The sequence below is a fragment of the Lissotriton helveticus genome, chromosome 1_1, assembly GCF_964261635.1.
Source record: "Lissotriton helveticus chromosome 1_1, aLisHel1.1, whole genome shotgun sequence".
In the NCBI taxonomy this organism is placed as follows: domain Eukaryota; kingdom Metazoa; phylum Chordata; class Amphibia; order Caudata; family Salamandridae; genus Lissotriton; species Lissotriton helveticus.
In genome coordinates this window covers 1,422,785,030-1,422,807,740 of record NC_136057.1, presented here as the reverse complement: position 1 = coordinate 1,422,807,740, position 22,711 = coordinate 1,422,785,030, and the positions used below count along the sequence as shown (strand labels likewise).

The window sequence follows — 22,711 nt, the reverse complement described above, 5'->3', positions numbered from 1 at the left end:
TCAATGTGATCTGGAAACACCAGAATCCGAGCCTGGCAGTCAAGTACTCCCCTCTATCTTTGAGCTCCTAGTGGGAAGGAAGGCAGTAGGGCTACTGATGTGCGAAGTTGACCGAAGGTATTATAAGAGAGCCAGATATAAGGTTCTGATGGGGGCATGGGGAACTTGGAAGTCAGTAATGACATTTTTGAACATCCCAAAAATCCATGTCAACATCGATCTCTGGAGATCTAACATCTTTGCCCATTTAGGTCAAAACAGAAATAGTCGTCTTTGGAGGGAGCTGGGAGTTAGGTGTCTAGGCGATGTTATACTAGACAATGAGATCCTTGGTTTCAACATACTGCAGCAAAAATTTGGGCTCCCAGCCAGTCAATGGCTTCTATATGGGCAAATTGCTCAAACATTCTGTTCATTCAGGTCTAGGTCATTTTCTTTGTCAAGTAACCCAATTGTAGACTATTTGAAAAAGGGAGGCAATAAAATCAGAATAGGATATAATAACCTTCTACAAGAACTTGAGGATGATCTGGAAAAGACAGAAACTACCCTAGCTCATAAAATTGGCGACCCAGATGTGGATTTAGATTTAGCCCTAGTACTGAACAAGATCTTTCGGTCCTCAAATTTGAGGGCTCAGCACTATAAGACCCTTTTTAACCTGTATTTTACTCCAGCAAAATTGTTCGCCTCGGGCGTAAGAGATAATGACAGGTGCCCTAGGTGTAATACGGGTCCAGCAGACCTACTCCATATGTTTTATAACTGCCCGAATCTAACGCCGACTATTATGGAGATACAGCTATTTTTGGAGGGGCTGCTAGAACAAAACATCGTTCTATCCCCTACGGTGGTTTTAGTAGGCACGGACGGCAAACTGAAGGCAGAAGGTGAAGCCGAAGCCCTGGTTTTTATATCTGTGGCTATATTGCGTTTGTTAATCTCCGCTGGATGGAAAGACACTACAGCACCTACATTTCAACAGTGGTTAACTAGACTTTTAGGAATGCATAACATTGAGGAGTGCCTGTATGATTTTAAGGGAAAGAAAACACGCGAATTGGGTAGAAACATATGGGCTCCTGTCAGAAAATGGAGGGAAACTAGGTACTGAAGAAACAAGCGGAATTGTGTACAAGATTTGATGGTTTTTATGTTTACCCATGCCTATCCCAGTGTTTTTTTTTCAAATCCTGCTTTTTTACTTCCTGTATTTTCTATTTATTCTTGCCAATGTATTATTTATTCAGATTGTGTAATGAATTGATATATGTAATGAATTTTTTTTACCTCAATATGCCGAAACAGCTCAATAAAAAATAAATAAAAAAAAAAAGGAAATGATACTCCTTTCTTAATTGTTGTGGAGTTTTTAAATTTGTCCCCATTCAAAGGAAAATCGTATTTGTTCCGTCAAGCCTCTTCTGCCAAGGACGGAAAAATGCACATTCAAACATTTTGGAAAAGTCAACGTGCCCCCAAGGTATAGCAGCTGCATGCAAATAACATATACATTTTTTAAATATACCTTATGTAAGACCAAAGATGAAGGAAAAAGATGCTTACGATTGAAATTCTCTTTAAAAATCCGAGGGTTCCCAAATCTGAAGGGATTCTTTTTCTCCAGAAAAGGGCATTTTTAATTTACTAATATGGGTGTGGCCAGAGACTCAGGGGTAGGAAAACTACTGTTACGAATAGGAAGAGAGGGAGCATAAGGAAATGAGGCTGAAACAAATAAGTGGGCAGGGTATTTTGGGCTTGATGAACTCTGGGGAATCTTAATTACAACAGAGAAAGGAGACTCAGAAATTAATTTATTTCTGGAGTGCCTTTGCTGAAAGGAATGGAGGAGGTTACCCTTTCATGGAATATTCTGAGACTTTCCTGCAAATAGGACTATCAACACGTAAGGATATCAAACATGGGTATCAAACTTTGCCAGGGAGGATCACCCTTTAAATTTACGAAGCATTAGCAATAGTTTGTACATGTGGAAGCACAGTGTGAAACTATAGCTATACTAGCTATACCAAGGTTATGTCACAAGTCCCTATAACGACCCTCTTGTGACCATGTGGAAAATTCCTATTGTGCAGTAAAGCAGGCATTCATGGGCATAGTAAAATAAAGGAGTAATTGGTATTTGTCTGACAGAAGGTCAGAAAGTATTTCCATACTTTATTAAATATCTTCTTAAAGCTCTTATGGTCTCAAAAGCAGCAAGACTAGCAGCCCTTTCGTCTCAGGCAAATTCTGTTAGATATAATTTAAATATCTGTGTACTTACACACTTCAGCATTCTTTATTCATAATCCCTCAAATTGTCATTTATTAAAAAACGTTCTTATGCTGATCAAATCAACAACCCATTCTTTTATTTTTGGATACACTAGCGGAACATAAGGTGCATTGGTAAAGAAACTTATGAATATAAGGGGACTTATAGGGGCATTATGAATTTTCAGCTGATAAGTAGTACTTTTGTCTATGCGAGTTGATAAAACATTAATGGGCAAGGCATATGAAAGTACGGAGTCCTGTTTTAAGCAGCACTCAAGAGTTAACTCACAATCTTTTTAGTCTAATAAATGTGTCAAATTAGAACATGCCAATAACTTGTAGTAACTGCTAGATTGCACATATGACTGGATTTAATCCATGTTAGATGTGATCTTGACAAATGTACCGGTCATGACAAGACCAGTGCAATTTCCACAAAAATTAATTCATAACCATCATTTTTCTGCGCTTCTTCCCAGAGTCTGGATTCTAGATAGCAGTATTTTATATTTCTCCCTTGCTTTGGTGCAGTTATGCTAAAAAGGGGTAGATCACTAATCCTTGAATCAGACAAAGCCAACCGACTACACACACTACCAATAACTTACTTCAAAGAGGAGCCAGAATGGCAAAAGAGTGAAAGATTAGTTAGCTAGCAACCCTTGTAATGCAGCTCGCAATAGCCCTATGCGAGTTGGCAGTCTCTGAATATGAGACGATTACAGGCAGCAAGCGACAGTCATCTGAAAAAGTCTATAAAAAGAATAATAAGATTAATTAAAAAAGGCTAGTGTGCAAGTAAAGGAACAACTTTGCAGCACGCAATTCGGTTTTAGAAACAAAAAAGAGGCACCGGTATTCTGGGAGATCATAAAGGATATTTGCACCTTTCGAAGGTAAGGAAACTTACCTGGCTTGGATCCGCTTTTGCTCTTCCACATAACTTGGCGAGGCATCTCTCTGCAGAACCCACATGAAGCAGATAAAGAGTACAGTTAAGTTATTATATTCCAGAACACCAGTCCACAGCAGAACATCAGACAGGAGAGAACCCTCCTCCCCCTTTTGTGCAGGAGGCAGATTCCAAATCACCGCTCTTGGATGCGCCAACCTCATCAGACCCCAATGACCTGAATGCAACCACATTTGAAAACCAAACACAGGGGTACTGAGTTGCTTTTGGAAAACATTTAGAATCCGACAAAAAAAATCAGCGTCGTTGAGGGGAAAACAATAGTCTTCAATGATTTTGACAAAATGGTTGTTTATCAATACCCTTTAGTTTATCATAGTAACAGTTGTTAACATTTCTAACATTACAACGGTGTTCATTTTTTATTTTTTTTGGTCACAAGCATATAATACCAAGCACACTGGCAATACTGGATTGTTTTTCAGAGATGCTTGAGCAGCCTCAGTCCTCCTCTTTGCCAGGGCTTTGTGCCCGTGGGCAAACCTTCACAAGCTACGGGACCTACAATGTAATAACCACTTAACTAGAATGATCTGGCGCTTGTAACCAATTGCACTTCAGAATGTTACCTCATTCTGAACACACAGCACAGCACTTGTTTTCTTTCTTTAGCAACAGAGTTAGATAGATATTTGGAGGAACCTCCTGATGTATTTTAGATGATTTGCAGAATAGCCTCAATCAATGTCTGCGGTCTGAATGACCCTCAGAAAAGGATTCGGGTGGCCGCACTACTTAAAACAATGAGATTAGATATTGTATGCCTGCAGGAAACGCATGTCGAGGGAGGGAGGACATTTCTCCTAGATCAGCTGGGTTTCAACATGCTGGCTTGCACAAGGCAGGGTTCCAGGACTAGGGGCGTGGCTATATTAGCCAAAGAGAGGGATAGTGTAGTGATTAAGAAACTTGAAGACCAGTGGGGTAGGTGGGTGATTGCTGAAATAAGGCATAAGGGGGTGAAGGTTACAATTGTTTCAGTCTAAAGCTCGACGGAGGATGACCCAGAGTTGTTTCAATTCCTTGACACAGAGTTGGCGCATTGGCAAGAACCAATAATATGCTGTGGGGACTTTAATATCAGCATGGCCTCTGGTAGTGGAGTACAAGTAGGACAGGGATATGCTGGTAGGAAAAAAAGGGTACTTCGAGCAGTCACAGCCATGGCGCAAAATAACTCACTTTGTGATGTCTGGGCAGCGCTTCACTCGCAGGTAGATGGTACCACATTTTATTCCGCACCTCACAGAGTTTTGGCAAGACTAGATTACTTTTTAATTTCCAATTCTGTGCTGGCAAAATCTAGAATTCAGAAATATCCAAGGATCATATCAGACCACAGTCCGCTGGTCCTGGCGATTAATTTGGAGGGGGTGACATCTAGGGATAACGGTTGGACATTCGAGAGAGCTCTCCTGAAGGATTCAGAATATATTACGCATATGTTTTTCGTTTATCTAAACTTTTTGTTTGTTACCTTTTGATGCTCTGTTTGCTAATTCATCTCTTTGTTGCTTCAATGCATTTTGATTGTATAAATACAGTACGGGTATTTTGTTTTTTTTATGTGCTGTGCTGCAGGTGATAACATTTTCTTAATAAAAATAATAATAAAAAAAACAGAATGTTACCTCATGCCGTCTATACGCTTCCTCATCATCAGTATCGTCATCCTCATCGATATATTTCCTAAAATGGAAAAGAAATATTAAACCACTGAATGTGACCCATGTTACTCAACCATCCCCCAAAATGGCTTTTGGTTATCAGTAGAACAGGTAAAGCAAAGGCACCACGAACCTGCCTTCATAGAATTGGTCACCTGCCTTTCCAACACCTCTCACAACCACCTACATACAGGATAGGGCTCGAAAACCAGAGCACTGGGCAACCATTCGTTCCTTGATGGCATTTTGTTTGTATAGTAGAAAGTAGAGGCCAGGACTGCAGTAACTGGTCTCTTCTTATGGTCTGCCTTGACCACGGAGCGGTCGCCAGACAACTATGTGAGAACACCAGGAGAGGGGCCTTGGCCCCACCCACATGTTGGGAGCCAGGACTGTATGTTTTGATTGGGCAGCATTTGTGTGCTTCCCCAAAAAAAGTGCTCGTCATCCACACAGCTGTGATCATTTTGTTAATTTGTCCAGCTGTCTGAGGTGGAACTTTCAAGGGCACACAAATGCTATTAAATTGTCTTCTAGAACTAGATAATGTATGGTGTTTTTCTCTGGCAGCACCACAGATGGGTGGAGGGCAGTCATTAACTTACATCGATTATTAGTTCTGGCTTGACAGACAAACTGTCACTTGACCTTTTAACCTACACTAACAGTATTCTACAATTCTTTGCTTCCACACATACATATTCACTCCCATTCTATTTGCATGTTATGCTTCACAATTCCATACAATATTCTTATAAAGCCATACCTACTGACCTTGGCAAAGCTTTTTGAGAATGGCAGATAGAGAAAAGAAGACTACACATGCTCAGTCCCATGTCCCTCTATAGGGTCGGCACACAAAGTAAACTAGCAACCCTTGCCCGACCAACGGGTAAGCAGACAGGAGAGGTTAATGTATACATGCTCTGCCTCTCTCTCTCTCTCTCTCTTTCTCCCTGGGGAAATGATGCACGAGTACAATATATATTGGCATGGAGCCCAGGGCATGGGTGACAGAAGAGGCCAGTCTGTGCTGGCCCAGTGCTTGGCCTCTCCCTGGAAGGCATACAGGGTGGTCCGTTCCCTTTCCAGCCCAGAATGGAATAGCACTCTCACCCTTCTTTCTCCAGGATCACCTTCCGTTCATAGTCCTTCAGGAACATAGGCTTCTCTTTTTTCTTCTGGGCATCCTCGCTCTCTGAAGACAAATCTAAAACAGGTTTAAGAATAACATCGAGTGTGGGTAGACAGACACTTAAAAGTCTTACATGCTTGCAGCTATAAAACGTCAGTCCATGTTAAAATATTTATTTAGCAAGATCAAAAAAAGCAAATAGCAGGCAGCAATCAGAACTCCTAGGGAACAAAAAGATGAAACAGCGTACACAAGATTAGCAACTAAACTTAACAGATACTCTTCAATATTCCAGAAATCCAGCTGGCCATAAAACCCATTAATATACGCAACTGCTCTTTGCTGAAGATCCCAGCTCTCTTAAATTCTCTGACCCTCCCAGGAATTTGAGCCTACATTATCCTAGACAACTAGACATTTTATATCTTGGAATCAGAGTTGTCCTCAATAACCCTTACAAAATCTTCATAGTCAATGTCTTTTGACCATCCAGTACTTTTCATATTAGTCCAAAAATCTAATCAGGTCTAGCCACAATATCTCTTCTACATGTCATCCGCACAATGTGACCACTGCTAAGGTTTTGACACATTCCTTAAAAATTAAGAAATAATACAAGGGCAGGTAATTCATGTAAGAGACTATTTTAGATCTGCACAATCAAACATTACAGTACCGGTCTGTAACAGAGCCACTCTGCTAAATTATAATTAAAAAAAGGTGTGAAAGACACAATTAGTCCATGCAAAGCATTTGTTGGGGCATACTGATTCAATGCAGTGCTGGTGGTTATGACGTTTTCAGAATGACATTTCATATTAGGATGCAAGACCCTCAACCACCTAGGTGACATAATGCATTATTGGGTCTGCTCTTTTCCTTGACTGATAGGCTTTCTCGGGCTTCACTACTCTCTGGGAGCCCCTGGAGGCAACTTTTATGAGCTACTGAGAGGGCTAATGTTATTCCTAGAACTTGGATTTAAAAGACAAGACAAGCATTGGCAAAGCCAAAAGGTCTCGCCGGAGAAAAATAAAAAATAGTACCTCAATCACAGCACAATTAGCAGAAGGATAACAATCAATCTGAAACAATCAGTACTTGCCCCATGCTCAAGCCAAAAGAAGAGGAAATGAAGCCAGCACACACTGGCCAACTAGAAAGCAGCAAATAAGAGCGGATATGTAGCCAACGAATGGTGACCAATGGGCAGGCTGCAAGCCCTTTGTTGTATACAATATCTCTTGCAAGTGAGAGCGCATGCAGCGTCACAGACGAGACCTAACACAGGTCTGTTTGCAGTCTCAGAATATATCTCATCATAACACTCAATCAGAAGTCATACATGGTGACAGACACTTACATATCAGAAACATTGTATTTTAACTGGTAAATTTATTTATAAGGCTCACCCTAATAAGTTATTATATGGCCGCATAGAGGAGATTGGAGGGTCGGCCATGGAGAACACTGGCTGCAACATAAATAGTATTGGCATTGATATAATCATATTTTTAGCCAAAGGTCTTAGATGAAGGAAAGTTGGGTGAGAAGGAAAAAGAGGCATACTTATTTCTCTTTACATTTATGCAGCTGAAACTGGTGTGTCTACTTATTTATGCCTCCTCTGTCCTCCTCACATATGGAAGTTTCACTTTGGCACTTAAAGGTACATCCCATTCCCCGACTGACAGTGATTTTTTCTGAAATTTGGAGGAATTGTTTACTCAATCTAGTGTTCCACCCAGCAGAACTTTATACATTTGCTTACGTAGTATGACTTTGTGTGCATGTGACATCATATGTAGGTGTGCTCCTGAATGGCAGCCTTTTCCAATGAAAAACAAATAGTACTGAAACTGGAGAACAAAATTGTGTTATATGTTCGGACATACCAGGCTCAGATGCATATACAGTGAGAGCAACCAGAATTCGTTTTTTTCACCTCCATTTTCCTTCATAGAAGACCATTAGCTAAAATTACGAATATACCGATGCCAGTACTACATAAATTGCAAACAATGTGCTCCAAGGATGCCCCCGGCAGACCAACGGATAAAGAAACCCTTAACTAATTTTAGAGCAAAATCCACATATACTCCTGTCATGCTTAAGGACTCGATAGATTTATTTCACGAACAAGTTACCAACCAATTGAAAAATCTGAATACCAAAATACACAGAGGCAAACACAAGTACAATAAAGAAATAGCGGACTACAGGGCTCTTATCTCCAAATTGCAGAACAATCGAAAAGTAATTATCAGAGCATCAGATAAAGGTGGGAACATTGTGCTACTTCCAAGAGAGATGTATATGAAAGAAGCACTTCTACAGTTGAATGATAGAATGTGTTACACTATATTTTCCGGTGCAGAACTCAAGAATATGTATTCAAGCTGCCACAAGAATCTTTCCAAATGGAAGTCAAAAGGACTCATTACTAAACAAGAGCACAAATTCCTACTAAACGATCATCCTGTAGTACCGACCATATACTTTTTGCCCACGCTGCACAAAAATCCTGTAAACCCTCCGGGACGTCCCATTATCTCAGCCAGGAATAGCTGTCTGGAACATATGTCGCAGTATGTAGATTTTTTCTTGCAGGGGGAGGTTAAAAAACTCCCATCATACGTCAGCGATACTAGCGACTTTTTGAACAAGATAAAAGACATTCACTGGCAGGAAAACTACATACTCATTGCTCTGGACGTCTGCTTGCTGTATACAAGCATCGTACATACTGATGGACTGAATGCTCTCGATTACTATTTACAGAGATCTCTGCCCAATATGCCTGAACATAGGACAATGTTGTTGGAAATGGTCAAAATGTGTTTGAACAACAACGTCTTTATGTTTAATAATCTTATTTACAGGCAATTGCGGGGTGTGGCCATGGGGGCCAGCTTCTCCCCCAGCTACGCATGTCTTCACATGGGCTGGTGGGAGGAGAGGGTCCTCATGGCTTCACACTCAACAACTATGCAGGCCCAGGTAGTTACCTGGTTACGCTTCATTGATGATCTCTTTGTGATCTGGAAGGGGGATATGCCATCAGCAGAAAAGTTCATCTCTGACCTTAATAACAACAATCTAAACCTCCAGTTCACAGCCACATTGAGCAAATCATCCATTACTTTTCTGGATACTGAGGTGTTTATAGAACAGGGCAGGATAGAGACAAGACTACACCGCAAAACAACAGCCGGTAACTCTACTCTTCATGCTACAAGTTCTCATATTAAGCACCTCATAAATAGTATCCCCTATGGCGAGATGCTACGCCTTAAAAGGATACACAGCAGGCAAACTGACCTTGACTTGGCACAGAGGGACAGCAAAATGAGATTTCTAGCTAGAGGGTATTCACATAAAATCATAGAGGCAGCAATTTTGAAATCCAATCAGAAAGATAGATCTACTCTGTTGGTTGGCGGTTCATCCCAAATAAAAACTCTTGAGGACACTACCACTATTAATTGTGAATTCAGATTCATTGTACAGTACAATGCCCAACATAAGGAAATAGCTAAGATCATCTACAAAAATTGGCCATTAGTCCTGAGTGACCCAGTGATAGGGAGGGATCTCCCTAAGAGGCCCAGTATAACGTACAGTAGAGGGCAGTCAATGAGGGATGAATTGGTCAAAACCAGCCCTGAGGTACTGGAAGAGTCAACCTGGTACTTAACACACACAGGCTTCTATAATTGTAAAGTCTGCAAAGCATGCCAACAAGCAATCAATAAAAAGAGCTACCATTCCCCTTTTGACAGCAGGGAACACAAAATCACCAAATTATTAACATGTAAGACAGAATATGCTGTCTACGTGTTAATATGTCCCTGCAATTTGCTGTACGTCGGGAGCACCAAGCTTCCGGTACACAAAAGAATTCTGCAGCACCTAAGGGCAATTGGGAATCAGGATAATACTTATCCTGTAGCGAGGCACTTTAAGTCAAAACATAACTCCAGAAGCAGTGACCTCAGATATTATGTAATTGATTGTGTACATGCCAGCAGGAGAGGGGGCAACAGAGAAGACAAACTACGCCGCCTCGAGACGCAATATATTATTGAGCTTAACACCAAGCATCCCTCAGGTCTGAATATCACAGAAGACTTATATACCTGCCTATGATATACAAAAAAACGCACAGATTAGAGTTGTATCTCTCAGTTTAAACCCTACTAAAGTACTTTAAGGGCCTCCCCAACATACAGAATATTTTAGATTATTTATGTCTCTTTGTACACTTTTTTACCATATTGATCGAAGAATTGTTATTTTAACAAACTTTCAAGATTTTAGACTATGATCCATATTCATTTACCTTCCATAAAAATAATCATTTTAAGGTTTTTATAGGTTTATGTATGAATTATAAAATGTTTCATGTCTTTAAAATCTCTGGGCCAACTCTGGTATACTGTACAATTGATTTTTCGTGAATAATGCTACGATTTTTCTAACACTGTATACTTGGTTAATATTTTCTCTGTGAAGACGACAAGCACTTAGGCAAACATTAGGTATTTTACAGCAACTAAGAAAACTTGTTTCTACCTATTGTGCAATGTCGTTGGAGCCAGTAGAAATTAGATACTCAGACAGGTGGAAACTGTCCAAATATTAGGCATTCGCACTTTATAAGTGCTGCAGTGGTAAATAGGTCCTCAGAATCTGTCCGTCCATGCACTCTGCATTAGCACTCTATAGCTCTTTCCACTACTTGTATTTTTGCACATTACACCGGGCATCTGTGAATATATGGGGCTCCATATCGTCATTTGCCGCAAAAGCAGGGTTCCTGTGAAATAAGTATTTCACTGATATGCATATCTGAAATCGAACACTATAGAAAACCGCACTTTAAACCGATAATGAATTTTAATTGATTTTTTCTGTCTTGAATCATAAGCAATTTTTCTTTGGTTTAACTCACTTTTAATTCACCATCACCAAATATGTATTTCGCACGTTTTTTATATGTCTACAACTGGTCATTTATTGTATTAATGCTAAAATGTACTCCAGCACATTGCAACCTATGAATGCATTTGCAAAGCATTTGAGTAAAGATTTGAGTAGTTCATAGGGAGCAAACTCTTCTATTTCCATTTAACCTGTAGTTTGGCCTCAATTGGTAGACTGTATTTAAACGTATGTCAGGTGATTACCTGTGTCATGTGATCAAGCGCTCTGTGAAGCGCGAAACGCGTCGTGATGACTTTGGGAGCATTACCTGCTAAATAAATTACTTCTGCACTGAATTTTGGGTTCACGTCCGTTTTTGCCAGCAGACTGAAAACTCTGTGCCTTACCGGATTATTCCTGGAAAAAAAATATATAAATATATAAATATATATATATATATATATATCTATATATATATATATATATATATATATATATATATATATATATATATATATATCTATATATATATCTATATATATCTCCTACTGGCGGTCGCCAGTAGGTAGTTATAGTTAGGATTGTTTTCCATAGGAAATCCGCAACATTCTATTGGGAATAACTTTGGCAGCGAATGAGGGATCTGCCTGTAATTTCCTTAACTTTGCCTCGCTGCGCTCCTTCCCTGAAAGTTTCGGGGGGATTCGTCAAGCGGGGGCAGAGATAAAAGGGGGGTCCCAAAACGGGTTTTCCCCATGTTAATTTCCATAGGGCGGTTGGACTCACTTTTAGCCCGAACGGCTGAATGTATTTCCACCAAACTTGGCAAAATTGTAGGGACTGGTACCCCGATGTGCCTTTGCTATGTCTCAAGATATATGCTCCAGTGGTTTTTACGAAAATTAACTTTGAAAAAATATATATTGGGCTACATATATGTTAGAGCCCAAATGTAGCCCAATGTAGCCCAAAGATGGCCAACAGAGGCAAAAAAAAACAAATGTAGCCCAAATATCAGCCAGATGTAGCCCAACTATAGCCCAATGGCGGAATGTCCCAGAGTGTTCTAAAGAACAACTAGAGCGCTAACAGTCTTACTTATGACAAAAGTATGTCACACCTGAAGTCATCTTGATTGGAATAAAGTGTTAACACTTAAAACATTTAATTTGCAAAGGAACAAAATGAGGGGGGTTATTTTGCCATAGAAATTATGATTAGTGCTGAAGAAAGAAAAATTAGGGCACATTTTGAGTGACTTCTCAAATCCTCTTATATTTCATTAAAAAAATTCTGATATGCAGTCTCCCAAGATGGCCACCAGAGACAAAAGAGCCCAAATGTAGCCCAAATATCAGCCAGATGTAGCCCAACTATAGCCCAATGACGGAATGTCCCAGAGTGTTCTAAAGAACAACTAGAACGTATGGCACACCTGAAGTCATCTTGATTGGACATATGATGTCACACCTACATATCATGTAAGTGGTAACGCTTAATACATTTAATTTGAAAATGAACAAAAGAACAAGTAACTTACCTTCCGTAACGCTTTTTCTGGTAGATACAATATCTGCCTGTGGATTCCTCACCTTGTGAATATCCCCTTGCATCAGCAACATTCGGAAATTCTTTTGTAGCTTCGCGCCGACGTGGATCCGGACGTCACAGAGGCACGGCATCGCACGCGACCCCGCTGACGTCACCGGCGCCTATAACAGGCCCACGCCGGCGTGATGACATCAGTTCCGCCCTTTTTTCCGTGCCCTCGAGGCACACGGACGGACCGATGACAGTAGAAATATACACAGTATACGTAGTATAGAAAACAAGGTAACACACACAGTGTGAAGCAAATGCAATAAAAACATTTGAAATAAACATTTCCATGACAATAAAATAACACATCATAGAAACTCTGGCATAGAAGAGTGGACAACGGGGAGGCGGGTGGGTCAGTGAGGAATCCACAGGCAGATATTGTATCTACCAGAAAAAGCGTTACCGAAGGTAAGTAACTTGTTCTTCTGATAGATACATCTGCCGTGTGGATTCCTCACCTTGTGAATAGAGTCCCACAGCAGTCCCCACTCCCGGAGGAGGGTGTCCACTCTGCTATACCAGGAAATCTTGGAGGACAGAGCGAGCGAAGTGGCCGTCCCTCCTCACCTCGGTATCCAAGCAGTAGTGCTTCGCGAAAGTGTGGAGGGAGGCCCAAGTCGCGGCTCTGCAAATGTCCTCAACAGGTACACCTCTAGACAAAGCAGATGTTGCAGACTTTGCTCTAGTCGAATGTGCTCTAATACCCTCTGCTGGGTCCTTACCAGCAAAAGAGTAGCAGATCTTAATGCAGAGGACGATCCATCTCGACAAAGTCCTCTTATGGACCGCTCTTCCTTTCTTGCAGCCAGCAAAGCCAATGAAGAGCTGGTCGTCCACTCGACAGTCTTTAGTCCTGTCCAAGTAAAAAGACACCGCCCTCTTGGGGTCAAGACGGTGTAATCTCTCCTCCTCCTTGGAAGGGTGAGGGGGAGGATAAAAGGTAGGAAGGGTAATGGATTGACCAAGGTGGAAAGGAGTCACCACCTTAGGCAGAAAAGCAGCCCTGGTCCTAAGAACCATTCGTTCAGCATGAATGGTCAGGAATGGGGGCTTGGAACTAAGAGCTTGAAGCTCACTTACCCTCCTTGCCGAGGTGATTGCAACGAGAAAAGCCGTTTTCAAAGTCAGAAGCCTCATGGGACACTTGTGAAGAGGCTCAAAGGGAGCACCCATTAAAAATGTCAAAACTAGGTTCAAATCCCACTGAGGCACAACAAAAGGTGTAGGAGGGAACCTATTAGTAAGGCCCTTCAAAAACCTTAAAACAATGGGAGACTTAAAAAGAGAAGGCTGGTCAGGCATACAGATAAACGCCGACAGCGCAGAAAGATAACCCTTCACCGTGGCAACAGCAAGCCCCTGCTGGGCCAGGGAAAGGGCAAACTGGAGCACATCAGATAAATGGGACCTCAAAGGGTCTATAGATTTCTCCCTGCACCAAACAACAAATTTAGACCACCTATAAGAATAGATGGACTTAGTGGAGTCACGCCTGGCTGACAAAATGACATCCACCACATCGTGAGGGAGAGAAAAAGAAATCAGGTTGCCCCGCTCAATCTCCAGGCATGAAGGTGTAAGGTCTGGAGGTGGGGGTGTAGAACCTGCCCCTCCATCTGAGAGAGGAGATCTGCCCTGTGAGGGAGACGGAGCGGCGGGTGAGAGGAGAGGTGGAGAAGGTCTGAATACCACACCCTTCTTGGCCAATCCAGGGCGATCAATATGACTTGGGCCCGGTCTTGGCGAATTTTCCTCAGAATCCGAGGAATCAAGGGTATGGGAGGAAACGCGTAAAGGAGTTGCGAGTCCCAACTCAACTGAAACGCACCTCCCAAGGCTCCTTGCATCGGATACTGGAGACTGCAGAATGACAGGCAGTGAGCATTCTCGTGAGTGGCGAACAGGTCCACCCGAGGTGTCCCCCACATCTGAAAGATGTCGTGAACCACCTCCGGGTGAAGCCTCCACTCGTGATCGGCAGAGAACTGCCGACTGAGACTGTCTGCACGAACGTTCAGAACCCCGGCCAGATGATTTGCCATCAGACAAATCTGATGGTCCTGAACCCAGGACCAGAGACGCAGAGCCTCTCTGCAGAGACACTGCGACCCCACTCCTCCCTGCTTGTTGATGTACCACATCGCGGTCGTGTTGTCAGTCAGGACCTGGACTGACTGACCGCGAAGGGAAGGGAGGAAGGCCTTGAGCGCCAAACGTATCGCCCGCAATTCTAGAAGGTTGATGTGAAGCAACCTTTCCTCTGGAGACCAAAGACCCTTGACCTCCAGATCCCCCAGATGAGCACCCCACCCTAGAGTGGATGCATCCGTTATCACTGTGGCCACCGATGGAGGCAGTTGGAAAGGCTTTCCATGAGACAGATTGCCTTCCACGCCGCACCAAGATAGATCCGCCGCAGCTTCTCTGGAGATCCTCACTGACTCCCTGAGATCTCCATTGTGTGGATACCACTGCCTGCGGAGGCACCACTGGAGTGCCCTCATGTGCCAGCGTGCATGGTTGACCAACAGAATGCATGAAGCCATCAGACCGAGCAGGCGAAGGACCTTCAGGACTGGAACGACCGCTCCATTGTAAAATAAAGGAATCATCTCCCGTATGTCGCAAATCCTTTGAGGGGGAGGAAATGCACGACATACGGTTGTGTCCAGTACCGCACCTATGAACAGGTTGCGCTGTGAGGGCACCAGGTGAGACTTGGGTACATTTATCGAAAAACCCAACCTGTGCAACAACTGAGTTGTCTCCTGCAGATGATGGAGCACCTTCTCTGGCGACTCCGCTTTGATCAGCCAGTCGTCTAGATACGGAAATACATGAATCCCCTTTCTCCTGAGATGAGCTGCCACCACCGCCATCACCTTGGTGAAGACTCGAGGTGCAGTAGTAAGGCCAAACGGAAGGACCACAAACTGGTAGTGCTGTGACCCAACCGTGAAACGGAGATACTTTCTGTGCGACTTCAAGATGGGAATATGAAAATACGCATCTTGCAAGTCGATCGACACCATCCAGTCCTCTTCCAACAGCGCTTGAAGAACCTGTGCAAGAGTGAGCATTTTGAATTTTTCCTGCTTCAGGTAAAGGTTCAAAATCCTGAGGTCCAGGATTGGCCGAAGTCTGCCATCTTTCTTGGGGATCAGGAAATACCGGGAGTAGCACCCCTGACCCCTTTCCTGCTCTGGAACCACCTCTATTGCACCCTTTCGGAATAGTGCCAGGACTTCTTCCTGCAGGAGAAGCAGGTGGTCTTCCGAACAATAACCCTGGCAAGGAGGGTAATTGGGAGGGAATTCCTGGAAAGGAAGAGCATACCCATTCTCTACAAGATTGAGAACCCAAAGATCCGATGTTATAAATTCCCAATCTTGTAGAAAATGAGTAAGCCGACCCCCTACTGGGCCCACATGATCCGGAATGGCGGATCTAGGGCTGCTTTGCTGCGTTGGCCGGGGGTTGGGAAGGAGAGGAGGAGGAGGAGGAGGAAGCTTGACGACCTCTAGGACGGGGTCTTTGTCTGCCTCTGTACGACTTGTACAGTGTGTTCTGCTGCTGCTGAGGCTGCTGCTGGGACGATCTGTAAGATCGAAAGGAAGATCGGCCAAATCCTCTGAAGCATCTTCCGGTAGTACCCCTGGACTGAAGGCCCAAAGATTTTGCAGTGGCCCTACTGTCCTTAAAACGCTCCAAGGCAGTATCAGCTTTTTTTCCAAACAGACCTGAACCATCGAAAGGTAAGTCCATTAATGCAGACTGGACATCAGCAGAAAACTCTGAAGATTTGAGCCAAGCAGCTCTCCTAGTAGCCACAGAGGAACCCATGACTCTTGCCACCGAGTCTGCAGTGTCCAAACCACTCTGGATGACCTGTCTCGCAGCTGCTTGGGTGTCCGAGATTACTTCTTGAAAATCCTTCCTGTCCTCCTCAGGAATCTTTGGAATAAGTTGCTTGACAGAGTCCATCAAAGCATGGATATATCTCCCCATCAGACACGTAGCATTGGTTGATTTTAATGCCATACTGGCTGATGAAAAAACCTTTTTGGCATTTTGGTCCTGTTTCCTGGATTCCTTGTCTCCAGGAACCTGTGGAAATGCTCCAGCAGATTTCTTAGAGCAGGCAGCCTGCACTACCAAACTCTCAGGAAGAGGATGCGTTGTCAAAAATGCAGGATCCTCCGGTGCAGCTCTATACCTTCTCGCCACCGTTCTAGAAACCGCAGGAGCAGATAAGGGTTTTTTCCAGACCTCATAGATAGGTTCAGACAATGCCTCGTTGAATGGTAACATAGGTTCGATCACAGATGAGGGTGAATGAAGCACCTCAGTTAAAATATTAGGCTTATAATCAGCCGTAGGTAGAGTAATGTTTAGTAAACTCGCTGCCTTCTTAATGACAGTGTGGTAAGGCACCACATCCTTAGATGGAGCATTCGATACAGAAGCTAACTCCCATTCAGGTGATAGCTCAAGCCCACTGGCCTCACATAAGTCATCAAAGGGATCCTCAGAATCCTGTAACTCTCCTTCCTCAGTATCAGAATACCCATATTTCTCCTCTTCTAGAAGTCTCTGGGCCTTTCTCCGAGACCTTTCTTTCACAACCGAAGTCAAAGGATTCGGAACCGACTCCGACGGGGTCGCCGCCGGCGTCGAACCCGACGTCGGACGAGGCCTCTCGACACGAGGTCGGACAGAATCTTGCCTCGGAGTCACGGGTATCGGAGTCACGGGTATCGGCGTCGATGGAGCCAGCGTCGTGCGCTTCGGCGTCGACGACACCGGTGGTGTCGGAAAATGCCAATGCGGCGGTAGAGCCGGCATAAAAGGCATGAAGGGTGCAGGGGCATAAGCCTGCGGAACCCCTAAGTTAAAGGCCATAGGACCCGTGGGACCAACAGGTGCACCAGACGGGAACATTGCCCTTGAATATACACCATACATGGCGTTCAGGAACTGGGTAGGATCCTGACCTGGAGTCGGAAACTCAGGATATGGACCTCTCGGTTGTTCCCGGGGAGGCGGAGTCGATACGACGTCGACCTCTTCTTCGGGCGCCGGAACCGGAGTCGATGAACCATCGGGTGCCGGAACTTCGGCTCCACCAGCCCCCTGCTCCTCACCTTCATCCTCCTGACCAGAAGGATTGGATGGAATCGGAGAATGGACCTGTTCCTGAGGTTCGGATGCAAAGCCTCTTCATGTTCCGACTCTGAAACCTCCACTTCTTTACTCACGAGTTTGATCTGGGACTTCGGTTTTGAGCTAGAGTCCTTCCCAGAGTGATGACGTGACTCATGGGACTTCCTCCTGTGTTTTTTCTTCGAAGACTTCGAAGCGTGAGCCGATGATGACTCCGAGTGTGACCTCGAACGAGACCTCGACCTCGATCGGCGAGATCGAGATTTCGATGACTTCTTAGCTTTCTTGCTCTTGAGTTTCGCCACGAGGAGCTTTGTCTCCCTCTCTCTTAAGGCTTTTGGAGTCATCTTTTTGCAGCAGTAACAGTCCTCGACATCATGGTCGGAGCTCAGACACAACATTCGTGGGGGTCGGTGATTGACATGGTCTTGCCACATTCACCGCAGGCTTTAAATCCTTCTTCGACGACATCCCGAAGAGAATGAAGAAAGACACAAATACGAAGAAATAGTAACAAAGTTACTGTAAGCTACTACACGATCCCTGAAAACCGTTAGCGTCGACGACGCGGAAAAAAGGGAACTGATGTCATCACGCCGGCGTGGGCCTGTTATAGGCGCCGGTGACGTCAGCGGGGTCGCGTGCGATGCCGTGCCTCTGTGACGTCCGGATCCACATCGGCGCGAAGCTACAAAAGAATTTCCGAATGTTGCTGACGCAAGGGGATATTCACAAGGTGAGGAATCCACACGGCAGATGTATCTATCAGAATGAGGGGTTTCATTTTGCCATAGAAAATATATATATATATATATATATATATATATATATATATATATATATATATATATATATATATATATATATATATATATATATTCATTCACTGAAAAAACCATAGGTTTCACACCAGTTATAGTTAGGAATTAGCATTTAAAAAACCTATTAAGTTCTGAACTTCCACCATTTAAGAAAAAAATAAAAAAATTTATCACCATTGTGGGTATCTTCAATCTGATGATTTTTACCTTGGCTATACAATCCGAGTTTGGATTGTAGGAAGTTGAAACGCAGAGTGCTTTGAATGATCTCCTTCCAAATGGTAAGTAGTGTAATGTCTTGGAACCAGGAGTTACATAAATTGATTCCATCTGATTGGTTTAAAAGTGCGTGGATGCTGCATTCTGAATACTTTAAAGCTTGCCGTTTAGCTTTCTAGAGAGTCCATTGTAGACGCTATTGGCATAATCAAGACACAAATGGGATGAGACAGTTTATGTACAGAAAGGATATTTATACTGATGTCTTTTGCTTTTTTCTGTTCAGCTTTGTATTTCATAGTTTTTCACACTTTACTCCACAATATACCCCCCTCTTCCCTAGTACCATAAGTGCTACTACTGCTACTGGGTTAATAGTTATGGAATTTTAATCAACGTCTCAAAATACAACCCATTATTTTTACAAAGAAAGTTCTCTATCCACACATAGTAATGCATCAAAAGAACCATGTTTATTTTAGACGACATATTTGTTTTGGTCTCATTTTGCTTTTACTCTGTTCGGTCATACCGCCTTCAATGTGGCATCAAATGAACCTTGGGCTATGGTCCTACAGGTGTGCAAGGGTACCTCCCTACCTAAAACTAACCCTCTGGCATCTGCACACTGGCTGCCGATAGGACAGCTCTCCCGATCACTCATACACTTTCCTCCTTCCAATCTCCTTCTGCTTTTGCCCTCCATCCCTCTCAACAATAATGCAAGTTAACACATGCCATGGATATGATTAACTATCAGTGGCAAAGCACACAAGAGACAGATGAAGAAAAGCAAAAAGTCATGAGCTGGTACAAAGGAAGAAAACAATCTCTGAGAAATGACACCTACTTACTGAGCAGTCAAATGGGTTAGGGAGCAGATCGCACCATACCCTTCTACAAACGACTGATCACTCGCACACAGAGTACTGGCTGAAAGATACAAGGCCAATTCCATCCTCCCCCACACTTTTGGAGTGCACTTCGTGGTGGAGGGGTGGGAGGGTTAACGTCACTGGGCGTCACACTAGAAAAACTGTATGATTACGCCCACACAGATAAGGCGGAATGTCTCAAGATCAGACTTCCCACGCAAATGCAACTTCAATGGTCAACAGGCTTCCTATGCAACCCCAGGTTGCCAAAATGAAAGACAATTGACAAAGGCTGAGCCATATAACCAATATTTAAGACAACATAGTTGGCAGCAACATTGCACAACTGTTACACCCCTACAGCATTGGCATGCAACAGAACTGGATGTTCTTCTGTCTCTTTTCATAAGGAGCACAGCACACAATTTTATCAGTAGTAGCGAATTTCCACAGCACACAATTTCATCAGTAGTAGCGAATTTCCACCGCTTTTCTATTTTTACACGTTTTTTGTGCAGTTCTCACAAATGGTGTCTAAGCTACTTCAACTGATCACTTAGAATGTACACCACAATTAAAATTAAAATTCCTAGCCCTGGCAAGTCTGCAAGATTGGCCTACCAACCTTGGCACGTAAGTGGACTAATTTTTAGGTAGACGGGCACAAGAAAAATTGTCACTCACAGTGAGGAAAGCTATTTGCTGAAGTAGGCTGATCCACTACCTCAGGCAGCATACAGTGGTGGACAGAAGCCAAATCTGAATGATACTTGAACAGGTCGATGGATGAAGAAGAATTACCAAAACCATACACATGGGTTTATTATGAATTATTTGGAAAACAGGACGCTGGTAAACACCTACAGCTGCCTGTAGGCCAGACCTAAATACATTTCAATATACAGTGTTGTTTTATACACAAGTGAATTAGCTGGGTTATTTTATGAGATACAAATTAGTCTGGGTTTCGGAGAATTAGTTTGTTGATCTACATATCTGAGCTTAACTTTCTGATCAGGTCCACCACCCCATATTCATTAAAAAAAAGTCAGATTTTTTTTAATAATAAAAAAAAAATCTTAATGTACTTAAACTAAGGTAGAGAACAATAAATTTCAAGCAATGATAACTGCAGCTAAAGTTGTACCTCTCTTCACAGTAATTCCTGGCACTGGGTTTAAGGGGAATTGGGGGGGAATGGGGCGACTATGTTCAAATACTAGATGGAATGTACTTCAACAGACGGTGACAGCGTATATGCACTCCCATCCCAAAGTCAAATAAGGTCTTTGTTTCTTTACAATGGAAGATATTGGTGCAATGCAGTGGAATAAAGGGGAAGCAGTTCATTAAGTACCTCTAAAGCAAACAAAACAAAAAAGAAAGTGGTGTGCGTTTAATCACAGGTGGGAACCTAAATATCTATTTAGGCAGTATCTGTATGTAATTGTAGCAAGGAGGGTCATTCGTACAGGAACTAGAGTGGTACATACCTTCATTGTGATAAAAAGTGACATCCTGCTGGTAGATTCTGGGATCTTTTGTCTTCAACAAGGAAAGCGTGCGGTAGAAATCCTTATCAAGTTTAGGATCCCATCTCTTCGGGTAAAATATAGCAGAAAAAAAAAGGTGTCAGAGATTGAAACTGGACATGGGTCAAATAAAGATTAGCAGCATTTGTAAACAAAACCACAAAAGGTGATGGGAGGATGCTTGTAATATCTCTAACCACTGGCAATCGCTTGGGGTAGCATTCCAACCTATCGTTCATTTGCCGACCATGCCACCTCAGATTAGAGACAGCTATATGCAAATCAGCCTTTGCCATACTCCAACAACAGGAACAGTCCAGCCTGAACTGCCAAGCCAGGCCCTCTCTGAACCAGAACAGAAGCAACCAAAGACTGGTTTTGCCCTGATTGGGGCTCTTAAGTTGGGTGTAGCTTTGTTCCAGGGCCCAGTGAGCAAGGGAACCACACCTGGGTATACCCGAGGCCACTTAGGGAGGTACATAAAACTGCAAACGGTGGTGATGGAGGATGCTTGCAATGAGTAACCACTGGCAATTGCTCTGGGACCCCAACCCACCGTCTGTGCCACTGTGCCACCTCAGATTAGAACCAGCTATTTGCAAATCAGTTTTTACCCTGCTACAATAGAAACAGTCCAGCCCAAACTGCCAAGCCTCGCCCTCTAAGAACTGGAACAAAAGTAACTTCAAAAAAAAAAAAAAAGACTGGTTTCGCTCTGATTGGGTCTTTTCGGTTGGGTGTAGGTTGGTTCCAGTGTCACAGTAAACAAGGGGAGCATGTCTGGGCATACCAATCCCACTTAAGGTGGTACATGAAACATGTTATGGAATGCAACCCCGAGCTATTGCCAGTGGTTAGACTTACTGCAAGCATCCTCCCATCACCTTTAGTGTGTTTCAGCATTTGTAAACGGATCACTTCAAAAAGATCTTTAAGTTGCTAGACTAACTTTTATGACTCCCTAAATATTTCAAATACATTCCCAATAAAACATGTAACTATCAATTACATACTGTAGACAATAGCAATGCTTTCACCTGTAAAAGGCGTCTGTTTAAACTGCTACAACCAACTATGGCTGAACAACTTGAATACAACTAAAATCATCTATTTAATAAACAAAACTGGGTTGGTCACATGTTTTTAAATGTATGATAAGATTTAAAAAAAAAGCTGAAATAATCACTCCCAGATTTGCATGAGGCAGTAAAGGACATGAACAATTTTGATTTATGCAGTCTTCGGATAGTAATGGTCCACAATGATTAAGAGGGAAGAGAACATTAAGTCATAACAATTTAACAAGCATACAAAAAATAAAAAATCTGAATACTCTTCTGGGATACCCATGGCAACAGTTATTGGCTGTCATGGTATTATCACCACCCTTACCACAGTTTCCTCCTCCTCCTCAGACGATGAACTTGAGGAGTCTTCTGCTTCTTGCAGGTCACCATAGCGGTCTCTGACTGGAAGATAAAAAAAGGTGTCAGAATCCACACGTGTATGGAGCAG

The 22,711-nt window shown here is 42.9% G+C and overlaps 1 protein-coding gene across 1 annotated transcript in view; it reads right to left on the bottom strand.

Moving 5' to 3' along the window:
• Positions 1–22,711, bottom strand: part of KRI1 (KRI1 homolog) — a 160,706-nt gene that overhangs the window by 80,027 nt on the left and 57,968 nt on the right. The window contains exons 2-6 of the mRNA XM_078685298.1: positions 22,589–22,665; positions 21,158–21,263; positions 6,040–6,133; positions 4,888–4,945; positions 3,194–3,243 (exon numbers count right to left, since the gene is read on the bottom strand). Coding sequence (XP_078541424.1) covers positions 3,194–3,243; positions 4,888–4,945; positions 6,040–6,133; positions 21,158–21,263; positions 22,589–22,665 — 385 coding nt within the window. The remainder of the gene's footprint in view (positions 1–3,193; positions 3,244–4,887; positions 4,946–6,039; positions 6,134–21,157; positions 21,264–22,588; positions 22,666–22,711) is intronic.